The sequence below is a fragment of the Poecilia reticulata genome, chromosome 2 (genome assembly GCF_904066995.2).
Source record: "Poecilia reticulata chromosome 2, P_reticulata-male-v2, whole genome shotgun sequence".
Lineage (NCBI taxonomy): Eukaryota > Metazoa > Chordata > Actinopteri > Cyprinodontiformes > Poeciliidae > Poecilia > Poecilia reticulata.
In genome coordinates, this window is record NC_088831.1 from 11315314 (window position 1) to 11341517 (window position 26204).

Genomic DNA, 26204 nt, shown 5'->3' on the forward strand with positions numbered 1-26204 from the left:
ACCAGACCGGCTGCCCCTCCTGTCAGCTGAGAACAGAAAACTGAGCACCTGTGACTATTTTTAAAGTTAAATCAACTGAATAAAAGCAATTTTTATCTGTTTTCAGACAGCCGGAGTTCTGGAGAGCGTGACATCACGTGCAGTCCGTCACTCTGAAACAGGCCGTTGTTTAGCTAATTATCGTCTCCATAAGGGTTTACTTCCGGTCTGGCTCGCCAACCCTCTCCGCCTGTCGTCGTTCGTTAAGCGTCCCGCTCTGCTGGGTGACACGTCTGGACCAAACATCCTCTTCTTTTCTTTTATTTCATGGTTTTCTTGTCGTCATGGAGCTCAGATGTAACTGGCTCGCCGCCGGCCCGTCAGAGCCGCGCGGCTAAACGAATGTCGGCTCTGATTGGAGAATTTGCATCTAAATGGAAAGCTGCCTTCCCCTCGTTTCCGTCTCCGTGATGACCTGGTTATGTGGCGATTGAATCGAAACAGGAAAACCCGCCGGCGTTTGGTTTGGAGCGAAAAGCGACGCCTTAACGTATTTCACACACCTCGTTTTTTTTAATCCACACAAACGTCAGATTTAGATTTTATGACCTCTGACCTCTGACTTCATTTCCTCTAGAGAGAGTGTGACATGTTTACTTACCTTGTCTGAACTAACATCCTGTTTATCCCGCGTAATGATTCTTGTGTAGCTTTGCATCTTTTATTCATGTGGAGTTTTGTATTTTTTTTTTTTATCTGTGGCTCTCATTATGAAGTTTTCCGGGCCCCCAGGGGCCTCAAAGTCCAGGTGTCCACTACCATTATGGGGCTGAATTATTTACAAATGGATGTTTGAATAATTTAGCATGAAAATGTTCACTGAAAGAGGAAGAGATTTATTTTGCTTAAAGTAGGACTAATCTGTGTGTGTTTGAAAAAACAAACACACATTTAGCTTCAGAAATTTTTTAATGTGCAAATAAATGTAAAGTACAAGGAGGGAAAAAATCTGAAAAGTCTGGCATGCACTTAAATTTAGTCCTTCTTAGCAAACATTGAATAAAACAATTTTTTTCCTCATTTTTTTCAGCATAATCTTGTCGCAGGTTCTTAATTGATCTAAATCTATTTTAACAGAAATAAATCAGAAGTTCCTGATCAGAGTTTCAAAGCTAATAGATAGCTCAGGAGTGGCATGAGAGTCAACTAAATGTTCATTTGTGGTTTTAAAGCTAACCGAACAATCGGTCAGCACATAAGGAAAAAAGGAGATTTTCTTTTATTAAATGTCTTTTCAGAGGTTATTGGTTAGAGATTAAAAAAAATACACAGGCTCGGTATGTATCGTCATTTCTTTTATTCTTCTAAAACTCGTTTTCATTTGTTGCACCATTTTTTCCTTTAAGATTCAAAGAGGAATTAATCAGAAGAAGAACTACAGCTTCAGGCATCTACCATCTACATATTTAATAAAGCCACTACCTTAAATGTTTCTTTAACGACTGGACCCAAACTTTAACTTTTGCAGGCTAATAGTCTCCATCATCTCCGTCGTTCTCGTCGTCTGGATTTACGTCGCCTTCTTCTGAGACGTAGAACTCGTCTTCCCGCTCATCGGCGAATTCGTCGTCGTCTTCGGTGTTCACCCTGCCGGACAGGACGTCCTCGATCCAGTCCTCCAGCTCCTCTGCCGTGGGCAGGTCCTCATCGTTGGACATGTCCAACCAAACGCTGTCCGCCTGCAGCAAAGTCCACGCAGTCTTACTAAACGCCAACATTTTCAGTAGTTCTAATCTGGGCGTTGCTTACGTCTGTGACGTTGACCACGCCGATCTGGGGCCTGAACAGATCCAACTTGAAGGTTTTTTCCCAGTAAGTGGTCAGCTGTAGGGACAACACACGTCAGGTTCATGTTTTATTTCAGGTACTTTCGGGTTTTTGTGGAGGGGAGGAAATGTGAGGGTGAGGCAGAACCAGAGGGAAGTCATCGGGGTCGATCCAGACAATACTCAGCTCCGGGTTGTTGGTGTTGTCTCTCGCCACGTCTTTCAGGATCTCCAGGAACTCGTAGCCATCTGAAGAGATGAACCTCGTTTTACAAGAAAAAAAGATACACAACTAAAGATTTCAAACTGCTAAAAACATTTACAAAAATATTTAAGGGGAAAAAACAAACTTTGTCTTGCTGTGGAGGAATTTAGTTTTGTTCTTCAATGCAGATTTTTTTTTAATTCGGCCATATTAGGTGATTCTTAAAAGTAAATGGCTTGGTTAAGATTTTTGTATTTTCTGGAGTGTTGAAGTTTTAAAATTCCTTTGTAACCATTTCTTGCTGTGGTCCGTGTTTTTCTGTGTAGATATTTTGAGATTTTCTGTGTTTAGCCCTGTTTCCCTGTGATTCTCTGTCCCGTCTTCCCTGTTGATTGTTCCCAGCTGTGTCTAGTTCCCTGATTACCCTCTGTGTACTTAAGCCCACCTGTTGCCTTTGTCCTTGTCAGATCCTTGTCGTTTTGTTGCACACAGTCGTACTGTGAAGTTCTACGTCTACTCAAATCTCTTCTACAGTCTTTATCTTTTTAGTTGCTACTGGTATTTAGCTGTTGCTAGTTTTCTGTCATGCTGCCTGAACTGGACTGTTCTGAGCTACTTGCTCATTAAACTTGTCTTCATCACCTCATCTGGGTATTTGCATTCTCTCTCACCACCCCAACCTCACCAAATCATGACATTTCTAAACTGATAGTCAGATAGTTTTCATTATAAATGTGTGCATAACTTTCTTGCCATTCCACAAACATTAAAAAATATATAATTTCACAATTGTAGTGTTTCAATTAAATACAAAACATATGGTAATTAAAATAATAGATGATTAAGTTCGTTCACATAAGTCATTGAAAACATAAGACATGATTATATAACCACTTTCTGTTGCCTTCATCATTTCTGCCAGTAGTAACATCCGGTTGATGATCACATGACGCAAAGAAAGTGTTTCCATTGCAGTTTTCCAAAATACACAAATTTCAACAGTGAAATAAACTACCTTTTTATCAGTTGGTGTGTTTCCATTGAGCAAATTTATTATCGTGATTTAAAATTGACAAAATTATATGGTCAAAGGAAACGCAGCTGCTAGAGATTGGAGCAAAATGTGTTGCTTTTTAAGCTCTTTTATCCTACTTCGTGTTGTCAGACGGGTCCTGTTATTTTTGGGGGTTTTTTGTACCTGATCAACATTTACAAGCCAAATTTTGCGATTTTACAAAGTGAGGTGAAAAATGCTTTTTCCCACATTCCTGTGCAATTTGAAACAGTTCAAATCTGAATAGATTAATACAGACCTGGATCTTCTTCCTCAGCGAAGGCAACAATATGTATCCCATCCATATCATCCTCCTAAAGAACAGAAGAAAAAAACGTCTTACATCAACTGAGGTTGCTATAATTGAAAAGAAAGTTAATTTAAGTTCCAAAGATTTCATTGCTCACCCAAATCTCAAACATGTTTTCTGCCCGCAGCTTCCTCAGAGTAGCCCTGTAGCGATAACACTGTAAGTCACGCTTTACTTCGTCTGAACTCTGACCTCTACAGAACGTACCTCCTGTGTTGGTGGACAAACTCAACGATGTCCAGCTCAGACAGAGGTCTCCCAGGCAAGATGGCCGGCTCCTCCATGAACGGCTCGTAGAAATTCACTTCATTCATCTTTAGGGAGAGATGTTTGGCAACCTAGAGCAACGCAATGCAACCAGCTGTCAATGTAATTCGACTAGAAGTTCTTCTAATGCTTTAAATACCAGTTAATTAAAATATGGTTTTATTCTACAGTACTAAAACCCCATAAATATTTTTTCTGAGACATTTGAACCCACACTTACATCTTAATTCTCCAATAAACAATTAAAGGAACTGGCATAAAAGGGTGTCTTACCAAACTAGCAAAAACTAGTACCTTACCCAGCTAGCAAAAATGGGTAACTTACCTTGCTAGTAAAAACTGGAAACTTACCCAGCTAGCAGCTTGCATGGTACTAGAAAAACAATATTTACTCTGTTCTGCTAAATTTTATGTTTACTCTTGCAATCTTGTCTGAGTTTAAATTTGTTAATCTGAAACATTTCAGTGCAACAAAAAAAAAATCTGATCAAAGAATTAATATTAAAAATCCACAGATGGATGAAAAGGAACTATTATTACTTACAGATTTATCAAATGTTGCAAAAAACTTGATGTACGGTTGAAATCTCTCAGAGGCTTCCTGGAAAGCTTTGTAATCTGACAAAACAAGTAGAGAAAAGTTATTTAGTTAAGAATAAATAAGAGAAGCATAATTAAAAGAAGCTTTGATGTGGGAAGAAAGTAGCAAACTGCTTCATCTTTGGTCAGTTTTCTAAATTTTGGAGTTTAATAAAAATCTGTCTCTCATCATTTGTCTCTTTTTTTTTCTTGACTATAATTGCAGTTTGACCTACTACATGAAAAGCTGGGTGCTATTTAAAGCGTCTCCTGAGACGAAGTGAGAGTGTCTGGAATCAGGTTTCTCTTTAACAGGCTTCATGGTGATGTAGCATCATTAGCCTCTGGATCCCATTAGCATCTCAGTGTCTCATTGGGACACCAATGAGACAGCGGCTACTTTTTTAAACCATTAAAGCTGCAGGTTGTTACTTTTATTTAAAAAAAAGTTTCAATATTGGTTAAATCTATCATGTTGTGACCAGAGATGGTTAAAGTACCCAGATATTGCACCTAAGTAAAAGTAACACTACTTCAACATGATTTTAATAAAGAAAAAGTCAGAAGCTGTCCAAGAAATTACTCAAGATTAAAAAACTATTTAATATTTAAAAATTACATACTCAGATGGACCAAAATATAAAGTAAAATGGAAATTTTGGTATTTTAAGGACCAAAAATGACAATAGTTCAAAATCATAAAATCAGGCAAAAGAAATGTTTCCAACTCAATAAAAAACTTGTTAAACTTTATCAAAAACTGCAGGTGTGTGTCTGTCTCTGGTGAATTTTTGGTTAAAACATGTTTGTTTTTCATTAAGTGAGTAAAAAAATCCAGAAATTTCACTCAAGTAAGAGTAGAAATACTTAATAAAATTACTCAAATAGAAGTAAAAAATACAACATAGTAAAAATACTACTAAAAGTAATTTGTACCATAAAAGTTGCTCAAGTAAATGGAACTTGTTGCTGCCCAACTGTGGTTATGGTAGTGAACAATTTGAGCTTCTCTGCTTTCTCCCAGTGCTAACTAGAAACAACCAATCAGAGCTAGGAGGCGGGACTTAGTGCTGTCAATCAGGCTCGTGTGCATGCCAGTCAACAAAACCTGTTGTGAATGCTAAGGCTAGTTAGCATAGCCACAGATGATGGTGGATTAACAGTTTTCCTGTTGTTTCTCCACCATTAGCACATTTAGCACAAGGTTGCTTGAGAGCATTAAGCCCCGCCTCCTGGCTCTGATTGGTTGTTTTTGATCAGGGGTGGTGCAGTTCAGGGAGGAGATGGAAGAGATTGATCTTTTCATAAGATCATGGGGCCAGTTTGAACAAGTAAAAGTTACGAGCTGCAGCTTTAAATACATAATTTAAAACGTGAATTGTCGTTTGGACGGACTGACGTGAGTCCTCTCCTCTGAAGTAGCCGATGAGGCGGATGTCCTCCTCCATCCTCTCAAAGGCCCGCAGCTCCATGGCGTTGTTGATGATCTCCACCGGATCCTCCAGAACCTGGAAGCAAAATATCATTTTCAGTCCAACTCCAGAAATCATTTGTTTTTTTATTTACCCTGTGTGGTTGGTCAATATTTAAACACTTTGGGGACTTTTACAAATTATTTGAGTCCTAAATGTTGAACTAAATATGGTCTGAATACTAACAGCAATTATGAAACATGGTGGTGGCAGCATCATGGTGCGAGATTCTTTTCTGGAGGCCAATTCAGAAACCCAAAATCTGCAGCAATTCTTGAAAATCCAACAGTTATTTACATATTTATGTTTATAATATCCCAATATAACACATTAAAATGTCATTTTGCATTTTGCCGATTTGGACAGTAACATTTTCTCTAACGTTAGCGTCCTTTAAGTGAGGGATGAATTGTTTAAAAGTTATGTAGTCCGGTTTCACAAGCCTTTCAATGTAAGTCAGTGTAAATTAAACTACTTAGAGTCGTTATTTTATATTAGGAAGCACAATAGTTGTGTTTTCATGTCTAAGGAAGATGAAACTTGGGGCTAATTGTGAGATAAATGCCGTATTTTCCCACTTACATCCAATAGAAATTCCACTAAGGTGTCTGCTGAAAGCTCCCCGTCGAACTCAATGACGCGGTCGTCCTTAAACACATAAACACTTCCGACTTCCTGCAGACCTGATGGGGACCAGAGGGATTACTTAGACACATAATCAATGATAATCAATCATTATCATTAGTGTTAGATGCTAAGCTGTACCCAGTTTGTTTGCTACTTTGGCGTCTTTCTGGGAGTCCACCATTCCAAAACCAATATCTTTATTCTCCAGGACTTGAGCTGTGAGCTGAAGAGTCGGAGCAAAAAGAAAAACTATTTTAGTCTCAATTATAGCACACTCAATTTTACTGCCATCCACTGGGATTTGGTTGGTCTGTCTCACTTGTTAAGATTAGCTGGTTTGTAGTCAAAAGTTTCCATCTTCCCAAAAATCTAAAATGGCCGCCATTCTTCATCAGAACCAGCCTGATGAAGAATGCTGGTTCTGTTTTTTCTCTGCAACATCTGGAGATAATTTCACAAAGAAGGATTCTTTATAAAATCAGGGACGTTTTGGACATCAATTCCCCTCCAAAATCAGAATGTCTTCAGTCAGAGGCTTCTTCAGAACCACTGGATGACAGACTGCTACAGGATTGCCTTCTGCCTTTGGAACTAAGAAAGAAAACTAAAAAATTACAAACCCAAGCTGTAAAAACTTGATCCTTTCTCTTAATTTTTCATTTAAAAAATTATCATTTGTGAGTTTCTAAATGGTTTTGAGAACGGTTATTATTAATGAAATGACCCAGAAACAACTGCATGCATTCAATCCACCAGAGATCACATAATGGGTTTAAGTAAAAAATAAATGGAGTGAATTAATCAAGTTGACGTTATTAAAACAACTTCTTCAGGTTATACTAAAGCAGACAAACAGGAGGATAAAGTCAAAATTATTCTTTATATGCAGTAAAGAAATCACATCTAGTCTTGTCACAATAATGATATTTTTAAGTAATATAAAGCTAATAATGCAAAAACACATTCTCAAAAATCAATAAACTTTAAATTCTGATTAACATTTAACTCTGGAACTGAAAGACATTTTAGACATCCAAAATAAATAAAGAAACAATAAATAAAATCAATTGTGAAGCCTTTAAAAGCAAAATTAGTTGAGACTAAGCATCAGACTGGAGACTTTTTTCATCCACGTTTTGGTAGAAAAAGAAAAACAATAAATCCTGCAGATGATTCATCATGCATTTAGTTGATTTTATTTGTATAATCAGTGTAAGGTTTCTGGCCTCTGCTTCACCTCAAGCACCAGCTCCGTCATCTGGAAGCGCTTCTGCAGGCCCTTGTTGTTCGGCACCGGCTCGTGGAAGAACAGGCACAGCAGGTCGTACCTCTTCAGGGCCTTCTTGTAGTTGCGCTCATTAATGTCCAGAACCCGGTCCTTGCCGTCAAAGTTTGGGAACTCCAGACCTTCCTCGGCTCTGCTGTGCAGAACCAGTCGGAGGCTGAGGCCAGACCAAAGAACGGCCAGCAGGACGTGCTTCATCGCTGAATGACGTTTAGTTAAATAAAAACAGTTAATATTTTCTCTGTGGTTCCAGCTCTTCTTCTCTTTTTGTCCTCTGTCTCCTCCTCTTCCTCGCCTCATTCCAGTCCAGCTCTCAGGAGGATTTCCTTTTCCCCATCCTCACTAGAAAGCTGATTGGACTGAACTCATTTGCAGAAGATTCACCTGACATACATATTGTATTAATAATTTGTCAGCCATTAGGGCAGTGATGTTCTTATACATTTAACATAAAGAAAACATTTATACATAATTTTTCAGAATTTTTAGCACAAAGAATGCCTGAAGTCCACAAAACTATTTTATGGAAGAATGGTAAAAATAAAGAAGAGAAAATGTATTTTTTTATTATTAGAATAAATGGGAAGACTGCTTTCCATATTTATTTGTTCCATACATAACTGTAGACTAATTATATAACTGCTGTACTCTTCCTATGATTCAATTTAGATCTGTCTTTTTTTTTGCACACGTTATTCTGTTAACTTTTTTTTTTTTTTTAGTTTCTCTTAATTTGGGAAACCAACATTCAGGACTTGAATCAATCTGACCTGAACTGGTGAAAAGGATACACAGCAATTCTCTTTAAGGAGCCAATTAAAATCTATGGAGGCTTAAAAGGGACTAAATTAATATACGCTGTCTAGAAAAAATAAATTATAACATTTGTTTATTTAATGATTAGGTGATTATGATTTTATGTATATCTTTACATCTTAAAGGGCAAAAACAAAACAAGGAATCACAATGAATTAAAAATAAATGAATGAAAGAGATTAAAACCAAAATGAAAATAAACCAAAAATTTAGCTTGAAAGAAATGTCTTTGTTTTATTTTGTCATTTCTGAACCGTGACCAGGCAGAACTAGCAGAGCGCAGATTGCTGCTTTGTTCTCAGGCAGAGCTGGAGGATAGCGGGAAATGGAGCGCTGGTTTCTTTGTGGCTTTCTGTTGCTGCTTCAAGTTTGTGGCTTCTGTTCGGCTGGTAAGACGGATTTAAAGTTACCGTAAAGACAGACAAAAGGTTTGGACTGTCTCATTTAATCTCGTTGCGGCGCCTCGCGATAAGTTTTGATGACTGAGTCATCGATCAATTAGCATAGGAAGCTAGCTGGCTGGAAGCTAGCTGTTCGAGCAACTTTGTTGCCAAGTTTACAGCCAGTATTTCCACTATAAATGTATCCTTATTGCGTTGTAATACTTACTTAAGGTGTGTTAAGGTTCTGAATAGAGTTGATACATCGATGCCTGTCGATTTTAGTTTACTTTTCATTGAAACTGGATTTATTTTAGTCTAGAAAAAGAGAAAATGTAAGAGTCTCCTCAAAATCCGTATCTTTAAATGAGGAAAAATGTTGTAAGGTTCCGTTTTTACATGTAGAATAATTGGAGTTTTAACTTGTTAGTATATATTATTTGTGCTTTTCATAACTTCCCTCTAACTGATCTGGTTTGTACTCATGTGATGAGTTCAAAGTGTAGGAATGAAAAATATTAGCAGTATGAAAACATATCTTTGAATATTCTAAAGTTTTATAGTATGTGGTGGCTGGTTGATGTATTTTTCCTGTAGTTGACTCAGTTAATGTAACATGGCAAACGTGCATCTGGGAAATCACAAAAAAATCAAGACAATAAAAGTTTAAAGTGGAAACTGACAACATTGGCCTCAAATTTATTTAAAAAAAATTTTTTTTTAGATAACACATGGAAGGAAATACAAGAAAAGGTGTCAGAAGCTGTTAAAGGATACAAAACATGTAACCCTGTTAACTGCAGCTGCCATCTTGGGTGAGTAAAATCAACTGAATATAGATTTATAAATAAAGGAAATGTATAAAATATTTGATGTGTTTTCTTCTTTTTTTTAATCCTAACTTGTATCTCAGCGTCCTCCATCATGACCTGAAGCCGTTTGAGAGGGGAATCTCTCAGGATGTCATGGCAACCACGGTTCAGAAAGGTGTGGGCACCCACTACCAGGTCATCGGGCACAAACTGTACCGGGAGCACAACTGCATGTTCCCTGCAAGGTGCATGAAAAGTGTCTGTTTATTCAGATAAATACTGTGTTTTAGGGTTTTATTAAATGTGAAAACTAAATCTGGTTTCTTGTGTTTTTTAGGTGCAGTGGAGTGGAGCATTTCATCCTGGAGGTTGTGGACAGGCTCCCTGACGTGGAGATGGTGGTGAATGTGAGAGATTACCCTCAGGTGCCCAACTGGGTCCAACCAATTCTGCCCGTCTTCTCGTTCAGTAAGGTCAGCATCTGGCCAGTGTTTGTCGTTTGAAGACGCCGAAGAGTTTGTGAATTAAACATGTTTTGTTTTTAGACGCCAGACTACCAGGACATCATGTACCCGGCGTGGACGTTTTGGGAAGGCGGGCCCGCTGTGTGGCCCATATATCCCACCGGACTGGGCAGATGGGATCTGATGAGGGACGAGCTGAAAAAGTACGATCAAACACTTTTTATTTTGAATATTAAACTTTTTATAAAGTTATTGTTTTAGCCTGAGTCTGTTGAAATTACACAAAACAACCTTGCAAATGCAGTTTTACTCTTAAACCTTTTCAAGGTTGTAAATGTACATAAAACAAACTATTTTGTGCAAAAAACGAGCAAAATGTATTTGTAGTATTGTTGAATTTTAGACCTGTAGCAATAAACAATAAATTAATTAAACGCATGAAATGATAAAAGGTAAATATCCTGAATTTTATTGAGTTTATTAAGCGATTCACACAACATTCACTCATTTTTTTATAATAAGTTTAAAAGGGGTCAATAATTTCTATTTGTATGATTTGTTGTTTTTCTTTTTCTTTAAAGCAGAGTTTTGTTTACAGAGACTTCATAATTCATTTTATTTGTTGTTTTGTTTATTTATTTTGGATATTTAAAATGTTTTCCAGTTCCAGAGTTAAATGTTGATTAGAATTTAAAGTTTACTGATCTTTGACTGCATTCTTTCATTGTTATGACACTATCTTACCTAAAAATGGTCTCAAAACAACAATTGAAATAAATTCTGGGACAATTTATCACAAGCAAAAAAATTTTTATGATGTCAGGTGTATTGTTCATTTTTAACCTCATCTACTTAAAATACTTTAAATATAAATTATATTTTAATTTATTTTAGGTTCCTGTATATTGATTGTGCCTCATATTGGCCACTAGGTGTCAGTAATGTTCTTATTTAAAACTCAGAGAAATGAGAGCAGCTGCAGAATAATTCTGGTCTTTTTGGAAGCAAACTGTGTTTTTTGTTCATTTTTCTGAGAGGCGACGTAAAAAGTGATTCTGATGTTTAGGTCTGCAGCTCAGTGGCCCTGGAAGAAGAAAGAGGCCAGAGGATTCTTCAGAGGCTCCAGGTAATGTTACTACAACCAGGATGCTTCATGGTTTCTGCAGGAGCTTAAATTTAAAATGTGTTTGAATGAATCCAGTAAAGATATATGTTTGTCTTTATAAAATAAAATCCAGTGAAGTTTGTGATTTTAACATGGAAAGATGTCTAAGTCATCTTGTGTTTTTTTTCTTTTTCCTTTTTGTAGAACCAGCGCTGAGCGCGACCCACTCATCCTTCTGTCCAGAGAAGCTCCAGATCTGGTGGATGCTGAGTACACCAAGAACCAGGCCTGGAGGTCCGAAAAGGTCCGACACACAGCCACACCGAACCCAACGCCTCTGCGTTAAGATCTACTGTTTATCCTTTCATTTTCTGTCTTGTAGGACACACTGGGCAGACCTCCAGCTAAAGAAATCCCTCTGGTAGATCACTGTAAATACAAGTAAGCATCTTTTTTAAGCGTATAAATATTATAATTATTGAATTAATTGTCTGAATGGACTGTTTGGTGTGTCCTGTTAGATATTTATTTAACTTCCGGGGTGTGGCGGCGAGTTTTCGCCTCAAGCATCTCTTCCTCTGCGGCTCATTGGTGTTTCATGTGGGCGACGAGTGGCAGGAGTTTTTCTACCCTCAACTCAAACCCTGGGTCCACTACGTCCCGGTCAAACAGGACTTATCTGACGTCAGGTAGTTTGTTATTTTATGCATATTAATGGGAAAAGAGACACAAATACAGTAAAACTCCCTTTGATGGTGATGTCACATCCTGTGTTTGCAGAGAGCTGCTTCAGTTTGTCAAAGAAAATGATTCTGTCGCACAAGAGATCGCCTCCAGGTAACTGAAAACGTTTGATAATTACATGTGGGTCTAATTAAATAAATGAAATCCAAAGATATCAGCAACTTTTCTCCTCACAGAGGTCAGGAGTTCATCCTGAACCACCTTCAAATGGGAGAAATCACGTGTTACTGGGAGAAACTCCTGACCGAGTTCAGCCAGCTGCTCACCTACAAGCCCAAACGCAGGAGCAACTACAAACAGATTGTCCAGAAACCCATCAAAACTGAGCTTTAAACTCTGATACGAAGGAGAATCAACTATTATGAATGTATTTTCTGTGGTACGAGTTTTTTATTTTTATTGATTCTCAATTTTGGGTTCAAAATCATGGTTTCAAAACTTGGTCCAGATCTTTCATGTAATTTTTTTAGACAGTTCCCTAATCGGCCACTAGAGGGCTTGCACATCTACAGTATCTTTGAGATAATTTTCTGTAAAAAAAAAATCACTTTCTAGATTTTTAAATCAAGTTTATTTGTGCAGCATACATTTCTGCAACAACAGCTCAAAGTTTCTTAAATAAAAACACAGTTTAGAGACGAAAACAAACTGTAAACAGGAAGTACTTGATCTCAACGAGGTTTCTATCAGTATTCATCTCAAAACATGAATACTGTTTTGAGGTGCTGCCACCACCAGGATTCATATTGACGTGATCTTCAGTGTTGTGTTTCTTTCTTGTAATCAAAAATACTTCAAGGTGGAAAAATGGAAGGTTTCAAGAAGACTGTTAATCATTTTTTAATATGAATCTAGCTGCTATTTTTGGCAGGTTTTTAGAACTTGAATAGTGTTTCCTTTCACACAAAGTGCCAAACAATAGCAATAGTTTCCATTTTGGCTTTTTTTTTTTACACATTTCATGTTTTTTTTTATATAATAAACAATATCAGGGTTGGTGTTTACCAGGATTTTACTGAATATGTTGTAGTATTCGTACTGTTGCACATTATGGCTAATTTGTGATCAGAATTGACCAAACATGCTCTGATCATTGTCTGAGCATAATCATGGTTGGTCTCAAAGTTTCTTTTATTACAATAAAATTTGAAAAGCAACTTTCAAACCAACTTTGCTTCTCTTAATATATATATATATATATATATATATATATATATAGAGAGAGTGTGTATGTATAATAAGCGTGTTTTGCTGGGTAACTGTTTACCCAGCAAAACTGTTTACTGCAAACAAACATTTTTAAGTGATGTCCAGTGCTTTATTAATATTTTAAAATTAGTCAAATGGCCAATATTTTTTCTCATGATTTGTTTTAATGAATAAAATCAATTAACATTATTTAAAGAGGATATTGTAAACATAATTGCTGTGTATCTATGCTACTTGCACTAAAAAAACACTATCTTAGACTTTTTATCTAGATATCTTAATACACTTGAAATAAAAAACTAACTTTAAAGTAGCTTTTCAGAACGATATAGGAGATTGTTTTAAGTCAATAATTCTTTAATATTTGTGACATAATCAGTACTGTCAAATTATTGCACTTATATGGGAAAAATGTGAAATAAAGGAATGAAACTGGTACTTTTTCATTAATATAAAGTGATAATTTACATAACGCAAGTTCCTATATCTTGCTTAAAAGTTAGTTTTGTTTAATTGTAAGTTTAGTAAGAAATGTTAATTAAAAACTAGACCAAAATATTCTAATATTTTTTATTTTTGCAGCGTTACCGCGGTAGGGATTCGTTTACCACTCCGGCCACCAGGGGGCGCTTCTCTCCGGTCACTGTCTCCGCTCTTCATTTTTCTTGAGCCAGAGTCAGAGGTTGTGTTGCTGCGGCTGCAGCAGTAGGTGTGCTTTCAGAAAGTCAATGTGGGATGACCGTCAGAAGGACACATGTGAAAAGAGAAATACTGTCATTGATGTTCGTGTTTTCCGGACGTCTCCAGTAAATAAGACCCACAATTTCCTGCTGCTGAATCCCTCCGCGGCCGCATCTTAACCTTCATATATGAAGCTAATGGGAAGCTAGCACCCCACACCGATAGCTTAGCAGAGCAATTGGCTATACCATGTAAGTGACTTGTAAAAAGTTATGAATTAAAACATTTATATTTTTGTTTGTAAAGACAAATGGTGCTGTGACTTTGCTATACGGGATAATGTAACGTTTTTCTCATGTAGCAGCTTTACCTGACGCAGGTATTAGAAGCTACTGTAGCTAGCTAGACAAGAGAAATAAGGTAAATATACTGAAGTACAAAATGAGATTTAGAATTTACTTAGACTAAAAGTGGATTTATTTTCTTAACTGTAGCGATTCATTTTTATGTAGTGGTAGAATAAAAATATCATTTATTGCCCAACATTAGGAAAATTCAGGCGTACCAGTAGTGAAATGAAGCTAATTAGAAGGATGCATATTCAAACTAAGGTCAAATAAATTAATAAAAAACTGTACAATATGGGGAAACGTACCACTTGTGGAAAATATTACTGTACAGTTGATAAAATACTATATTGTAAGGGAAATGTGCAACTGAGACGAGTCATTTTAAGAAGTATGCAAACTATTTTTCCATAAATAAGAGTACAAGAAATTGGGAAAATTAAGGAATAACCATGGAATGTAAAGACTTTTTGAGTTTGTTAGAAGCAGTAATGGTTACAGATTAACAGCTGCTGGGAATAAGAAAAGTTTCTTGAAAAAATTGCAACATTTCTGAATTTGAAAAGTGGAAAATTTACTAGAAAAAAACTCAGAAATTTTGACAATCAAAATTAGCTTGAGAAAAATTAAAAGTTTGAAGTTAATCGCAGACATTTTGAGGTGAAAAATTTAAACATGTCTGAGTTTGAAAAGTCCAAAATTTGCTAGAAAATCTTAAAAATCTTTTTAGAAAAAACTTGAAAATTTGCTTGAAAAAAGCACAAATTTTGAGATCAGAATTTTTTCGTAAAAGTGAAAATGTATTAGTTTTAAAGTTGAACATTTGATAGAAAAAAATTAAGAAATTTCTAGATTAATTTCTGAAAATTTCAAGAAAAAATTCACAATTTCTGAGTTCCAAAAGTTGAACATTTTGAAGAAATTAAATTGTTTTTTTTAGAAAAGTTTTCAGATCTAAAAAGTTTAGATTTTTTTAAAACTTAAATTAACTCAATTTATTTATTTATAATATTTTTGGCAGATCTGGCCTTCTGATTAGCTTATCTAAAATTTTAAGCAATAAAATAGTTTTTTGTTAAGTTGTTTAAACTTTATTTTGTTTTTCCTTATTTTTTCAAGTCACAATCACAAACTTTAATGCATTTTTCTGGGATTTTATATGATAGACAAATATAAAATACAATATTTTATGAGAAATGTGCAGCTGAGTAATATTATTCTTGACGTAACCCTACAGAAAGTAGCAAATAATATTGAACCACAGAATATTAAAGGTACATTAATAAGCGCTAATGTGTAAAATATCCATTTGCTCTTCACTTCCGCCACTAGGCTTGGACACATTTAAGATTTTTCATGTTCTCTGCTCTCATTTAAACTTGTTCTCGTTGCGTAACTGAGTGTTTCTTTCTCTGCTGCAGCCAGAGAACGAGCCTCGTCCTGCTCAGACAGACTCCAGCCTCCGGGGCCTGATGAGCACAGGCCCGTTCCAGGGCCTCGTCCAGACCGCCATGCCTCGCTTCTTCTGCTTTCTGCTCCCCAGGGTGGATGCAGCTGATGTGGCTGCTGGGCAGATGCCCTCCTCCTCCTCCTCCTCCTCCTCCTCTTCCTCTTCCTCTTCCTCGACTAGTCCTGCAGCCGGCTCTCTGCCAAAGAACATCGGCAAGCCAGAATTTCCAGACACAGGATGGCAGCGCATCAAGGACGTCTTTGATCGAGAGTCAGTCTGTTTTCACCCTCAGTTTGATTATTTTGTGGTTTTATCGTCTCTTTAGCTTTATTTAAATGGACAGGACTCTTTTTGTGAATTCATAATCATAAATTAATGATATCAGGGTTTTCAAAGAAACATACCGAACATATTTGTGGGTTATGCAGAAAAACACAGACACTTGTTCAGGATTATAACTGCTGTTAAAAATCACTTAACATGATGCTGCCACCATCTTTTCTATGCTGAACAAGTCATAGTTTTCCTTTCTTCCTTCCTTCGTTTCTCATGTTCTTCCTGCTTCCTCTCTTGTCCTCCTTTTCTTTCAAGTATCTTTTATTCTTTTCATTCTTTCCTACATCCCTCTATCTTTCTTTCAAACTTCCCTTCTGATTTTTTGCATCCTTCATGTTGCCTTTCCTTCCTTATTTGATTCTTGTATCCTTCCTTCAACTCTTTTTTCTTTTAAATGGAGGAGAAATTTGACTTTCTGAGTTTAAAAGATTCTGGGAAAATCTGGTGGAAGTTTATCGATTATTCTGATGATTAATCAGAGAACAAAAATTGTAATATGCAGATTTTTCATAAATCCTTTTCAAAAATGTTAGAAATGCATTAAATATGTAAATAAACAAACATGTCATCTCTTTTTAAGTATTGCCCACATTTCTTTGGTAAATTTGAACCAAGTAGTTTTGGGTAAAATGGATTTACAGACAAATATGTTTTTGTCTTTAATGCAAAATGTATATATAGTTACTTTTTAAAGTTTTTTATTCTGAATGTGTTGTATTTTTGAGCAAAATGCATTTTTAACTCTCTATACTCTATTTAGCAATTAATCGATTAATAACTAGTTGATTATTTCAAAAATCGATTAATCGCGATTAATCGATTCAGTTCTGAACGACTTTTTTTCTTGTTTTTTCTTATCGTAGTGAGAAACAGAGACCCTCAGAGGAGGTGGTCACCGTGATGAAGTACGGCATTCTGGGAGCGTTCACCGGCTTCCTGTACGGCGGCCTGCCAGCCGCGCGCCTCGCCAGGCAGCGGTACATCCAGATCAGCCAGGCGGAGATGTATACGAGTCGCGTGGAAGCAGTCGTAAGTGAATCGTCATCGGAGTGTGAACCGTCCTCACTAATCGGTTTTGATCGTCTGAACATCTAAACACGCCTTCGGGGAGATTTTATGAATTTCTCACCTTTCCCACATGATTTTGCCTGGAAATTGCTGTAAGATTAATAAGAAAGTGTATTTTTAAGATGTTATAATCTCTGATTTTTGCAGTGACAGGAGTAAAACATAAAAGCATCGTTGTTGTGTTTCCTCTTAGCGCTCCGCTCACAACGCAGCGATCCGAGGTTTCCTACGGTACGGCTGGAGATGGAGCTGGAGAGTCTCTGTCATAGTCACTTTGTTCAGGTGAGCAGAATAAGTGGATCATTTCATGACATCTGAGGGTTAATTCACAAGGAAGAAAATCGATTTTTAATTAAATTCTTCCCTGATTCAGCTCTGGAAGTGTTTATTAAAATCTGCCTTTAGTGTATTTTATTGAGAAAACAATCAATTATGTTAATTATGTAGATAACAAATGGTTGCTGGTTGAAATAAAAGAAATCTATTTGATTTTGAATATTGAAAAATTCAAGAGTTGTAAATGCTTTACTAATATGCTGTGTGATGAATAATGAGGAAAACTAACAAATTGAGAGTTTATATTACACATTTGTTGCTTTTTGTGTTCAGTTTGTGACTCTGTTCACTCCTCTCTGCTGTAGCTCCGTCAGCACCAGCCTGGCTGTGTACAGGAACAAAGATGCTGTCAGTAATTACGTTGCAGCTGGAGGTGAGTTGCTTCGTTTATCTGGCCTAACGTCAAAATAAAACCTTCTACTGTTACATGACGTGATACTAAAATCAGTTTTTACATCACTGAGTGTTTAAGTGAATTCAGCGGTGACTGATGACGAAACTCTCTCTCTCTGTGTGCAGCTGTCACGGTCGGCCTCTTCAGGCTGAACCTGGGCCTGAGAGGCCTGGTGGCTGGGAGCGTCATCGGAGCCGTGTTGGGGTAAGAGCTGCTTCTCGTTTCACATCGATGAAGGATTCAGTGTTTTTAACGCGACACAAAGAAGAAGAAAGGACAAATAATTCAGTCTGTAGATGTTCAAAATGTGGTTCCTCAAACGACCAGCAAGAAAAAACTGTAGCTGTGTTTCTATACACCGTAAAAAAATGAATTTGCTTAAAGGAAACTCACCAAATTTTAGACTCATTTTATTAAAATGCACCACAGGAAACCATAAGACTGTTAATTATTTATTCTTCTTTAACAAAGCAATTTAATAGTTTTTGTTGAGACACAATTTCATTATGTTCTGTTTTGTATTTGTTCCTTTTTTATTTTATGTTATTTCTGTTGCTGTTATTCGTTTTCTTGTCTGATTATTTGCACTCATTTGTTGGAACATAATATTTATTCTGTGTGCACTAATTGCTGATAAAAAAACACAAAAACAAAAATTTACAACTTAAATCTTCTCTGCACTGTTAAGCAATTTCCGCTTGAGATCAATTAAATATGTTATGTTCTATTTTATTCTAAACAGCTTTTGAGAATTTAGCCGTATCATAGTAGTCAACTCTTTTTTTGCATCCCACAAGTCATGTGATCAACATCAGGATGTTACTACTGGCAGAAACAACAAAGAAGACAACAGAAAATGGTTGGATTATGATGGTTTATGTCTCAGTTTATAAAAAGTTGAGTTGAATCCAACGCTCTTCTGTAAAATGGCTGACTATAATTTCACCAAAACCCCAAAAGTAGGCGGGGCTTGTCGCTCCAGCGCCTCAATGTTTCCACTGAAAATCTGATATAACAATTTATATCCAACGCTGCCATTATTTTTAATAACTTATCAAATTTAATTTCATTTTTTTATTTACACTTCAACTGCAAAACTGTGTTGCTCTCAGACAAATACTCATAACGGAGACGAGTGTTTTTATCCCTGTGCTTGCTTGTCGTATTTCCACTCATGCTTGTGAACAGTTTTTGCTTGAGAGCAGACGGCGCTCTGGCAGCCAGCTGCGCCCCTCGGCAGCCCTCTGCCGCCCAGCTGCAGCTCTGCCTCCATGTCTGCTCCCGCTGCCAGAGGGACTCATCTGCACCGCAGTTGGCCATATTTTTTTGGATACCAGAGTAAAAAACGCCAGCCAAAGGATCAGCTGCCCCCTCAACATGGACACCATTACCGTTTCCTCCTTCACTCCCATCTTCTGATTTACATTTTTGTTGCTGACTTCACTCAGGTTGAAGCAGGTTGTGATTTAAAGGTTTAACCGGAGGATGGATTGTTTGTAGTTATTGTTGTGTTGGGTCTGGACTGCTGCGTCCTGGGCTCTCTGTGCCTGAGCGGGCAGCCACCTGGAGCGTTGGATGTGAAGTAGGTGAGGTGGAAACGGGGCTGAGTAGTGATGGGAGGTAGCCGACTGCATCGCATCATGATGCTCCAGGGCTCCGCTTAAAGCTCCCAACATTAATGGTGGAGAAGGAGGAGAGTTGAAATGAGAAGCCTGGGTGTTATTTTACTCTTATCATGAAATGTTCATTTCAAATTCATTGTTTTAAAATGTGATTTTACATTGTTTTGGTTTAAACGGAAAGAAAACAATAAAACACGTCTCTTAAAGGGGCAGTAATGTGTAAAAATATTCTTTGTTTTTTAACTTTACATCATGTTTCAATGTTATTTCCTAGAATGTAGCTTTGATTCTTTTATGCATGTTTGAAAAATCCTTTAATCTCCATGGCAACCATTCAGCTGTGAAAACGCCTGGTTGGATTTAGCCCCGCCTCCGAGGCGTAGCTCCTCCTACACCCAGCTCCTTCAGACTAGCCAGCAGCAATTAGCAAACACCTGGTGGAACATTTGTTGAGGTCGTTGCAGTACCTACTTATCAGTGAAACGCTAGTAAAAAAAAAATAATAATAATAATTACAGTGTTTATATAGGAACCATGTTGTGATGAGTTCAGAAAGAGCAGGAGTTCTTAAAGAGACAGAGGCCCAATTTCAGAATGTTAAATCAGGAAGTAAAATTTATTTTAAGTATGTTTGATATATATAACATTTTTATAAAAAACTGAATGCAACACAGATAAAAAGATACAATGTGGCTGGAAAATACATACGTAATTCTGCCCTTTTAGCACAGAGTTTCCTTTTATTTATTTTTTTCTACAAACACACACCATATCATAATTCACCATATATTAAAATTTATCTCTCCACAGGATTCCTGTGGGCGCCATGATCATCGGCTTGCAGTCTCTGACAGGAGAAACCTTTAGAGAGCGGAGGCAGCGAGAACGACGAGAGCTTTACGAACTCAAACTCGCAGAATGGTAAGAAAAATATTCACACACAGGAGTGGATATGCGTGAATATTTGGGTGTTTGTCTCAGGCCCAGTCGGTTGACTTAACATGTGTGTGAAATCATGATCCTGTGTTTTCTGTGTTGATCCGATCAGGTCGGCCCGTCTGCAGCTGACCGATGAGCTGATCGACAGTTTGAACGTCAGCGTTCGGCCAGAAGAAACCAATAAGGACCTGGAGAAGATCGAGGAGCTGCTCAGTTTACCGCGCAACGACGACAAAGACTCAAGCAGCCAATCACAGTAGCTGAATCACTTCCTGGTATTTTACACTCTATATGTCGGACGTGTTCTCAGTGAAGGGGTCAAAGGTTGCCTGGACTCTGGATTTGACGAATCACCATGGAAAACTCGCTGTACAGTGTTAAAAAAAACAAAATACAAAAGAAAATTATGGTTTAGAAATCATTTACATCCACTGCTGTACTTGATCATAGGAACTAAGAAATGTCCAACAAAATTCAAAAGTAAATGAATATATTTACTTTTCCATCTTAATAAATTATTTTTAATACTGTGAGAATCTTATTTATTTAAAAAACAGTTTATGGTCTTAAAGTTCGTGCTTGAAACTCTGGCTTTGCTTCACAAAACATATGTCGTTTCATGTTTTCCTTCCACTCAACTTTCCTTTAATATATTTGGAAAATATAGCATCACCTTTTAGTACTTTGCTCTACTCGTGTTAGATCAGTAAAAGTCAATACTGATCTTTCCTACAACCATGTGCCATGACTTTTTATTTGCAAGAATGCATTTGGGAATATATTTAGAATTTCTTGTTTATTTTAATTAATTTCCTTAATAACTTCTTGTAGTTGGTGATCAGCTTCACTTCGCTTCATAACTGCTTAAAACGATGCAAAGTGAAAACTGAATAAAATAGTAAATATCAACCAACAGTTTGGCAGTATTTTAGATATTTAAAACAAAAAAACTGATAAATAATGATAGATTTAATGTGTTTTTCAGCCTTTTTAATGTTGTATTAGCTTTTACATTTAAAAAATGGACAAATTAATTTCTTATACTTTTAAATTTAGCTAATCAATCATCATATTACTGTCTGTAAACAATACACAGCTTTTCCTGAAACATTCATTTTGTCTCTTCTTTCCTTTTTAAAACATTTGTAAACTCATGTTTTCGCAGTTCGCTTTTCTTTGCCTCCTGGGCTTTTTTAGCAACTAGGTCACACAAATCTTTAGCCCCTGGTGTAAACAAGATGTGACTAGTCAGCAGCTGTGGCCCCGGATGCGTCTGTGGCGGCGGTGTGATGTTTAAAGCTTCATCTGGACAGAGATGTTGACGTAAATCCTTCACACAGCAGGTGTGTATTTACATCTCCTATAGATGGGAAAATGTTTTCACTTCTTTCTATTTTATGATTTTAGTGACAGTTAACAAACATTCATTGTTAAAAAACATGATTCTTTGCATAATTTTCACCACTACTTCATTTTAAACCTTGTATTTTTAAGAACTTTTGAGGGAAAAATATCAAAAAGTAGCAACAGCAGTTGTTGTTGATAAATTAGCAGTGAGCGCCCTCTGGTGGTGGCTCTCTGGAACTTCAGTATTGCTTTAATGTATACTTGTTTATGCATTTGCTTTCTAAAGAAAAAATTAATTTGCACATTTGGTTTAAAATTATTGTGAAGTCTTAAAATGCTTTTAATGCAACGAAAAGTGTAGAAAGTCCCATTTTATCCCAACTTTATCCTGTTTTTATTCTGCTCTTGATGACTTGGGGCATAAGTTATGGCGACTCAACCCATTTATTTTTGACGCATCAAGAGTTTTGAAGCCAAGTGCGACGTTTCCACAAACTGGGTGCCGGATTATCTACTGGTTCTGGTCCACTGGGTTTTCTGAAGTCCACAGTCAACTCGGACATCTACCAGGACAGCCCAGAGCTCTTCAGGTTGCTACATGTACCAGTCACATGAACCTGGTTATTTACCTGAAGAGTTTCACAAATGGGGTATATGCCACGAGAGGTGGTGACGTATTTCCGTTTGAATTTATGCCACATAGATTGGTTCCGTGTCCTGCTTCCTCCTATTGTTGGCCAAAGCTCCAAGATCTGTACCATGAAAAAGATGCAAAACTTAAAATATCTGTGAGCTACTGGTTCAACAATCGAGTATTTTGGTGTGCCGTTGTGTCCAGTAATTATCCGGTACCATCCAGTGCTTAGTTTTTTTATTTTCCTGCTGATATCAAGGCGACAGCGGACTGTAGCCAAAACTTAGCCACTACAGCTAACACACGGTTTGTAGCTGCCTGCTAATTCAAAGCTTGAGGATATTGAAGATCCAGCGTCAGAAATGGGAAGACGGAGGTTAAAAGGGAGCTGTACGAGCTTCGTTCAGTGGAATAATTTGTTGGAGGACAATAATGCCGGAGGAAATCCACTGCTACAGGAACAGAAGCAGCGATTCGGCACAAGCTAAGTCAATACGTGTGTGTTGATGCCTTTGTGTTATACGGAGTATGAAATTATTTTTAGGCAACTCCTTAGTTTTTGTTTATATGACAATTATATAAAATACATTTAACATGCAGTCGCAGCGACGAGCCCCTCCGATACAGAGCACGGTAATTTGAGAACAGCCGAGGGCAGCAACGCTTCAGCCCGATCCACACAACTGGTCAGTCAGATTAAGGTCCAAAACCTTTGCTTTACAGCCGTTTAAGTGGCACCGATCCACATAAAAAACCTACAGAACAAATGGTACAAATCATGTATTTCCCGAATCCACCTTCGCTGTTTCATAGTTACAATCTACGATAGAGTGAATTTTTCCACTTGGCTGCTATAATCTGTTCTTGCGTTACACAATGGAATTTCTCTTTTTTTCCCTCTGAGATTCTGCTTAGAAAATAAGGTTATGAAGTTACATTTTACAAATTTCACAAATTAGGTTTCACAAATGTTTTATTTATTCTGCTATTAGTACAGAATAATCAAGTTAGGTTTGAAATGTCTAGGTGTTGGTTTTAAAGTACAACACATTAAAAAAGCTCAAGATAGTGAAAAATTAAGTGTAATTGCCCTTTAGCTATTTTCTGAATTAGACGCTACATTCTGAAGCTAACTTCAGCTTCGACTGATAGCTTGGGCACAATATAGACAGGTCTATATATTATATATCTGTATCTATCTATACAGCATAGATATGTATATTGCACACTGCACAGATCAAAACACTTAACATTTACATAGCACCTTTGTAAGCTTGTCCCTGTTAGCTACGTCATGAGGCATTATGGAGAATATAAACGATTTATTAACTTACCTTCAAAGTTATTGTGAAGTTTTGACACATCCAGCTTAAATCCTTTGTTGCTGTTTGAGCGTTTCAGGACGTCTGAATAATTATATAAGCATCATTAATAGTCCTGCAGCTACTGAGGAGCTACTGTTAACATACTGTTGCCTGTGAACCGGAACCATTCTATGTGGCAAAAAAATGCGCAAGTGCTAAAACGGAGGTCCGTGGCACATACCCCATTCATTTAAGCATTGATTCTCTTTCTCATGCTGGTCAATCCCGACAGCAGCCATTTTGTTTCTCTCACTTATTGGGTAAGTGTTAAAATATTTACTTTCTGTTGGTCTGGAAGCCATGGTTCATCTCTGCATTACGTACGTGTTTGCATGGCGCACATCACATCTGGTTCAGACTTGTGGGAACTTTTAATTACACAAAGTCTGATCTTCTCCATGCTACGCCGCATTGATGCAGTAATTCATGTAACCAACTAGAAATTAAAATACTGCATAGAAATTAAAATACTTTGTTTCCTGTTTAGAATCTCTCTTTTTTAATTATTAATCTAATGTAATGTAACATTCTGAGAATGAATTTTTGGGTTTTCATTTTCTGTAAACCATAATGACCAGAAACTACAAGAAATAAAGGTACTCTGCATTTGTGTTAAAATGTCCCACAATTTGAATTGAGATTTCAAGTTTGCATCAACCTGTTGATTGAAAATAACTTTCCAAAGATATTGAAATAACCAGTGAGTGGATTTGGAGTCCAACTTTTTGTCACCATCGTGTTTTCAGCAACAATTAAATATTATGATATACAGTTGAAACTGCTGGCTCCAAAAGCAGAATTCATAATCATATTTTCATCCAAGCAGTCTTTGAATCATAAATCTCTGTTCTCTTTTTAATGGGAATCTTACGTTCTTCTAAGTGTGGATGAAGCAAATACAGACGTCTGACAGTTTTCTACTCAGAAATATGAGGGTAAATAAAGTTACACAACTATAACATAACGTTCTCAAAATTTAATTTACAAGATGGTGTGTTTCTATTTCAAGCCCGGTCCACAAATCTTTACAGAAATACTATAAAACCTTTGCATGTGTGCTGGTTATATTTATGTTTTGGTTTAGTTTCAACTAGTAAAGTTTTGTAGGATCATATAGAAGAAAATATGAAAAGTCACAGTTGTAAGAATCACTATATATTATTCTGTGGTTCCTCCAATCAGGACAAAATCAAACGTCTAAATCAAATGCTACACTGTAAAAATACACCATCTGACCAAGTATTTTGGTTTAGTTTCCACTCCAAATGTCTTATTGCACTTGGATTTAGAGAAAATTAAATTACAAGTAACTTAAGAAATAAACAAGAGTTTAAGTAAATAATTCTTAATATTTCACTTTAAATAAAGACATTGTCCAGTAAGTAGGTCTGTCACAGGATAACATTTTGTCCCAGAAGTTATGATGATAAATGATATGGTTGTTTTGAGATCATTTTATGGTAATATAACGCAAGAAGACATTCTGAATAAACTTTAAATTCTTATGAACATTTAACACTAGAATTGGAATACATTTTAAATATAAATAAATAAAATAATAAATACAATGCATTATGTAGTCTCTGTAAACAAAACTGTCCTTCAGAAAAAGGTTTAGTTGAGACCAAAGAACCAGTTTTTGGTAGAAAGAGAAAAACAATAAATAGAGCAAATAGAAATTATTTTGTTTATTTTATATCAATCAGTCCCTAAAGTTTCTTGAGAATTATTGTGTAAATTCATGCAACATCAACAAATCCCAGAACTTTTTTGCACTTATACATAATTTCATACTTCTACTAAATGGTTCAAGTAAGATTTTTATAAATGTCGGATTATAGTCCAGGATCTGCAGTGAATAAAAAGTCAAATTTACCAACATAAATAAGACATTAGCACCACAAACACTTTGATTTTTTTATTGTAAAGATCCTGGAGGAACTGAGAAGATGTTCAGTAATATTTAATTTTAAGAATTAATTCATATTTCAGCAGTTTGTGAACAGGTTTCATCACAGCTGGCCCTTTAAGAGCATTTATGGACTTGATTTTGCCCAAAATGAAAACACCATAACTCTGGAGTCTAATGGGCCACATAAAAACCTACTGGGGGCCGAATTTGGCCCCCGGGCCTTATGTTTGGTACGTTTGGCTTATAGCGACAGACTTAATCAGAAGATAAAAAAGTGCATTGATCTATAAATGAGAAATATACACGAAAACAGTTTTGAGCTGGAGTTTTGTAGCTAATTTACTTTGAACTCAATATTTTCTTCTCAGTCAAAAGTTCAGGGAAAATGTAAACAAATGTTTTTATATTCTGTCACACAAAACACAAAATAAAAAACTTTGTATTACCAAAACATTGAAGCTGTATGAATCCTTTAGATGTCTGCATTCATCACATTTTGACTCATTTACAGGAAAATAAGAGAGTAAGTCAAACGCTATCATGAATAAAATCCCTAGTAATATGTTAAATAATAGAAACAACTAGTTTCTTTACTCAGCTTTATTCCGCCATGTGCATCCTACGCACAGACATGCAGAGA

General features: G+C 36.5%; 3 protein-coding genes across 5 annotated transcripts; 2 read left to right on the forward strand and 1 right to left on the reverse strand.

The window, feature by feature from the left end:
* Nucleotides 1-1319: 1319 nt before the first annotated feature.
* LOC103476675 (calsequestrin-2-like) lies at nucleotides 1320-7925 on the reverse strand. The gene is made up of 11 exons (XM_008429165.3): nucleotides 7557-7925; nucleotides 6458-6542; nucleotides 6275-6375; nucleotides 5620-5728; nucleotides 4186-4259; nucleotides 3582-3712; nucleotides 3472-3517; nucleotides 3324-3378; nucleotides 1954-2054; nucleotides 1789-1863; nucleotides 1320-1718 (listed from the first exon to the last, which is right to left on the reverse strand). Exons 1-11 carry the CDS (start codon nucleotides 7902-7904, stop codon nucleotides 1509-1511), a joined length of 1335 nt encoding a protein of 444 aa, XP_008427387.2. The 5' UTR covers nucleotides 7905-7925; the 3' UTR covers nucleotides 1320-1508.
* A 739-nt stretch (nucleotides 7926-8664) lies between these two features.
* Nucleotides 8665-13959, forward strand: poglut1 (protein O-glucosyltransferase 1). Of its 3 annotated transcripts, XM_008429197.2 has the most exons (12): nucleotides 8665-8809; nucleotides 9525-9615; nucleotides 9714-9857; nucleotides 9950-10085; nucleotides 10158-10279; nucleotides 11143-11202; nucleotides 11386-11485; nucleotides 11564-11622; nucleotides 11703-11870; nucleotides 11962-12018; nucleotides 12102-12304; nucleotides 13717-13959. In XM_008429197.2, the coding sequence occupies exons 1-11, from the start codon at nucleotides 8746-8748 to the stop codon at nucleotides 12256-12258; spliced, it is 1158 nt and encodes a 385-aa protein (XP_008427419.1). In that variant the 5' UTR covers nucleotides 8665-8745; the 3' UTR covers nucleotides 12259-12304; nucleotides 13717-13959. The 3 variants fall into 3 exon arrangements, with proteins under 3 accessions (XP_008427419.1, XP_008427410.1, XP_008427434.1); XM_008429188.2 differs by lacking the exon at nucleotides 13717-13959 and having other exon boundaries at nucleotides 12102-13082; XM_008429212.2 differs by lacking the exon at nucleotides 13717-13959 and having other exon boundaries at nucleotides 8729-8848; nucleotides 12102-13082.
* Nucleotides 13817-20837, forward strand: timmdc1 (translocase of inner mitochondrial membrane domain containing 1). Its single transcript, XM_008429177.2, has 8 exons — nucleotides 13817-14066; nucleotides 15584-15882; nucleotides 16812-16977; nucleotides 17210-17298; nucleotides 17658-17725; nucleotides 17872-17950; nucleotides 20179-20289; nucleotides 20417-20837. The coding sequence occupies exons 2-8, from the start codon at nucleotides 15635-15637 to the stop codon at nucleotides 20565-20567; spliced, it is 912 nt and encodes a 303-aa protein (XP_008427399.2). The 5' UTR covers nucleotides 13817-14066; nucleotides 15584-15634; the 3' UTR covers nucleotides 20568-20837.
* The last annotated feature ends 5367 nt before the right edge of the window (nucleotides 20838-26204 follow it).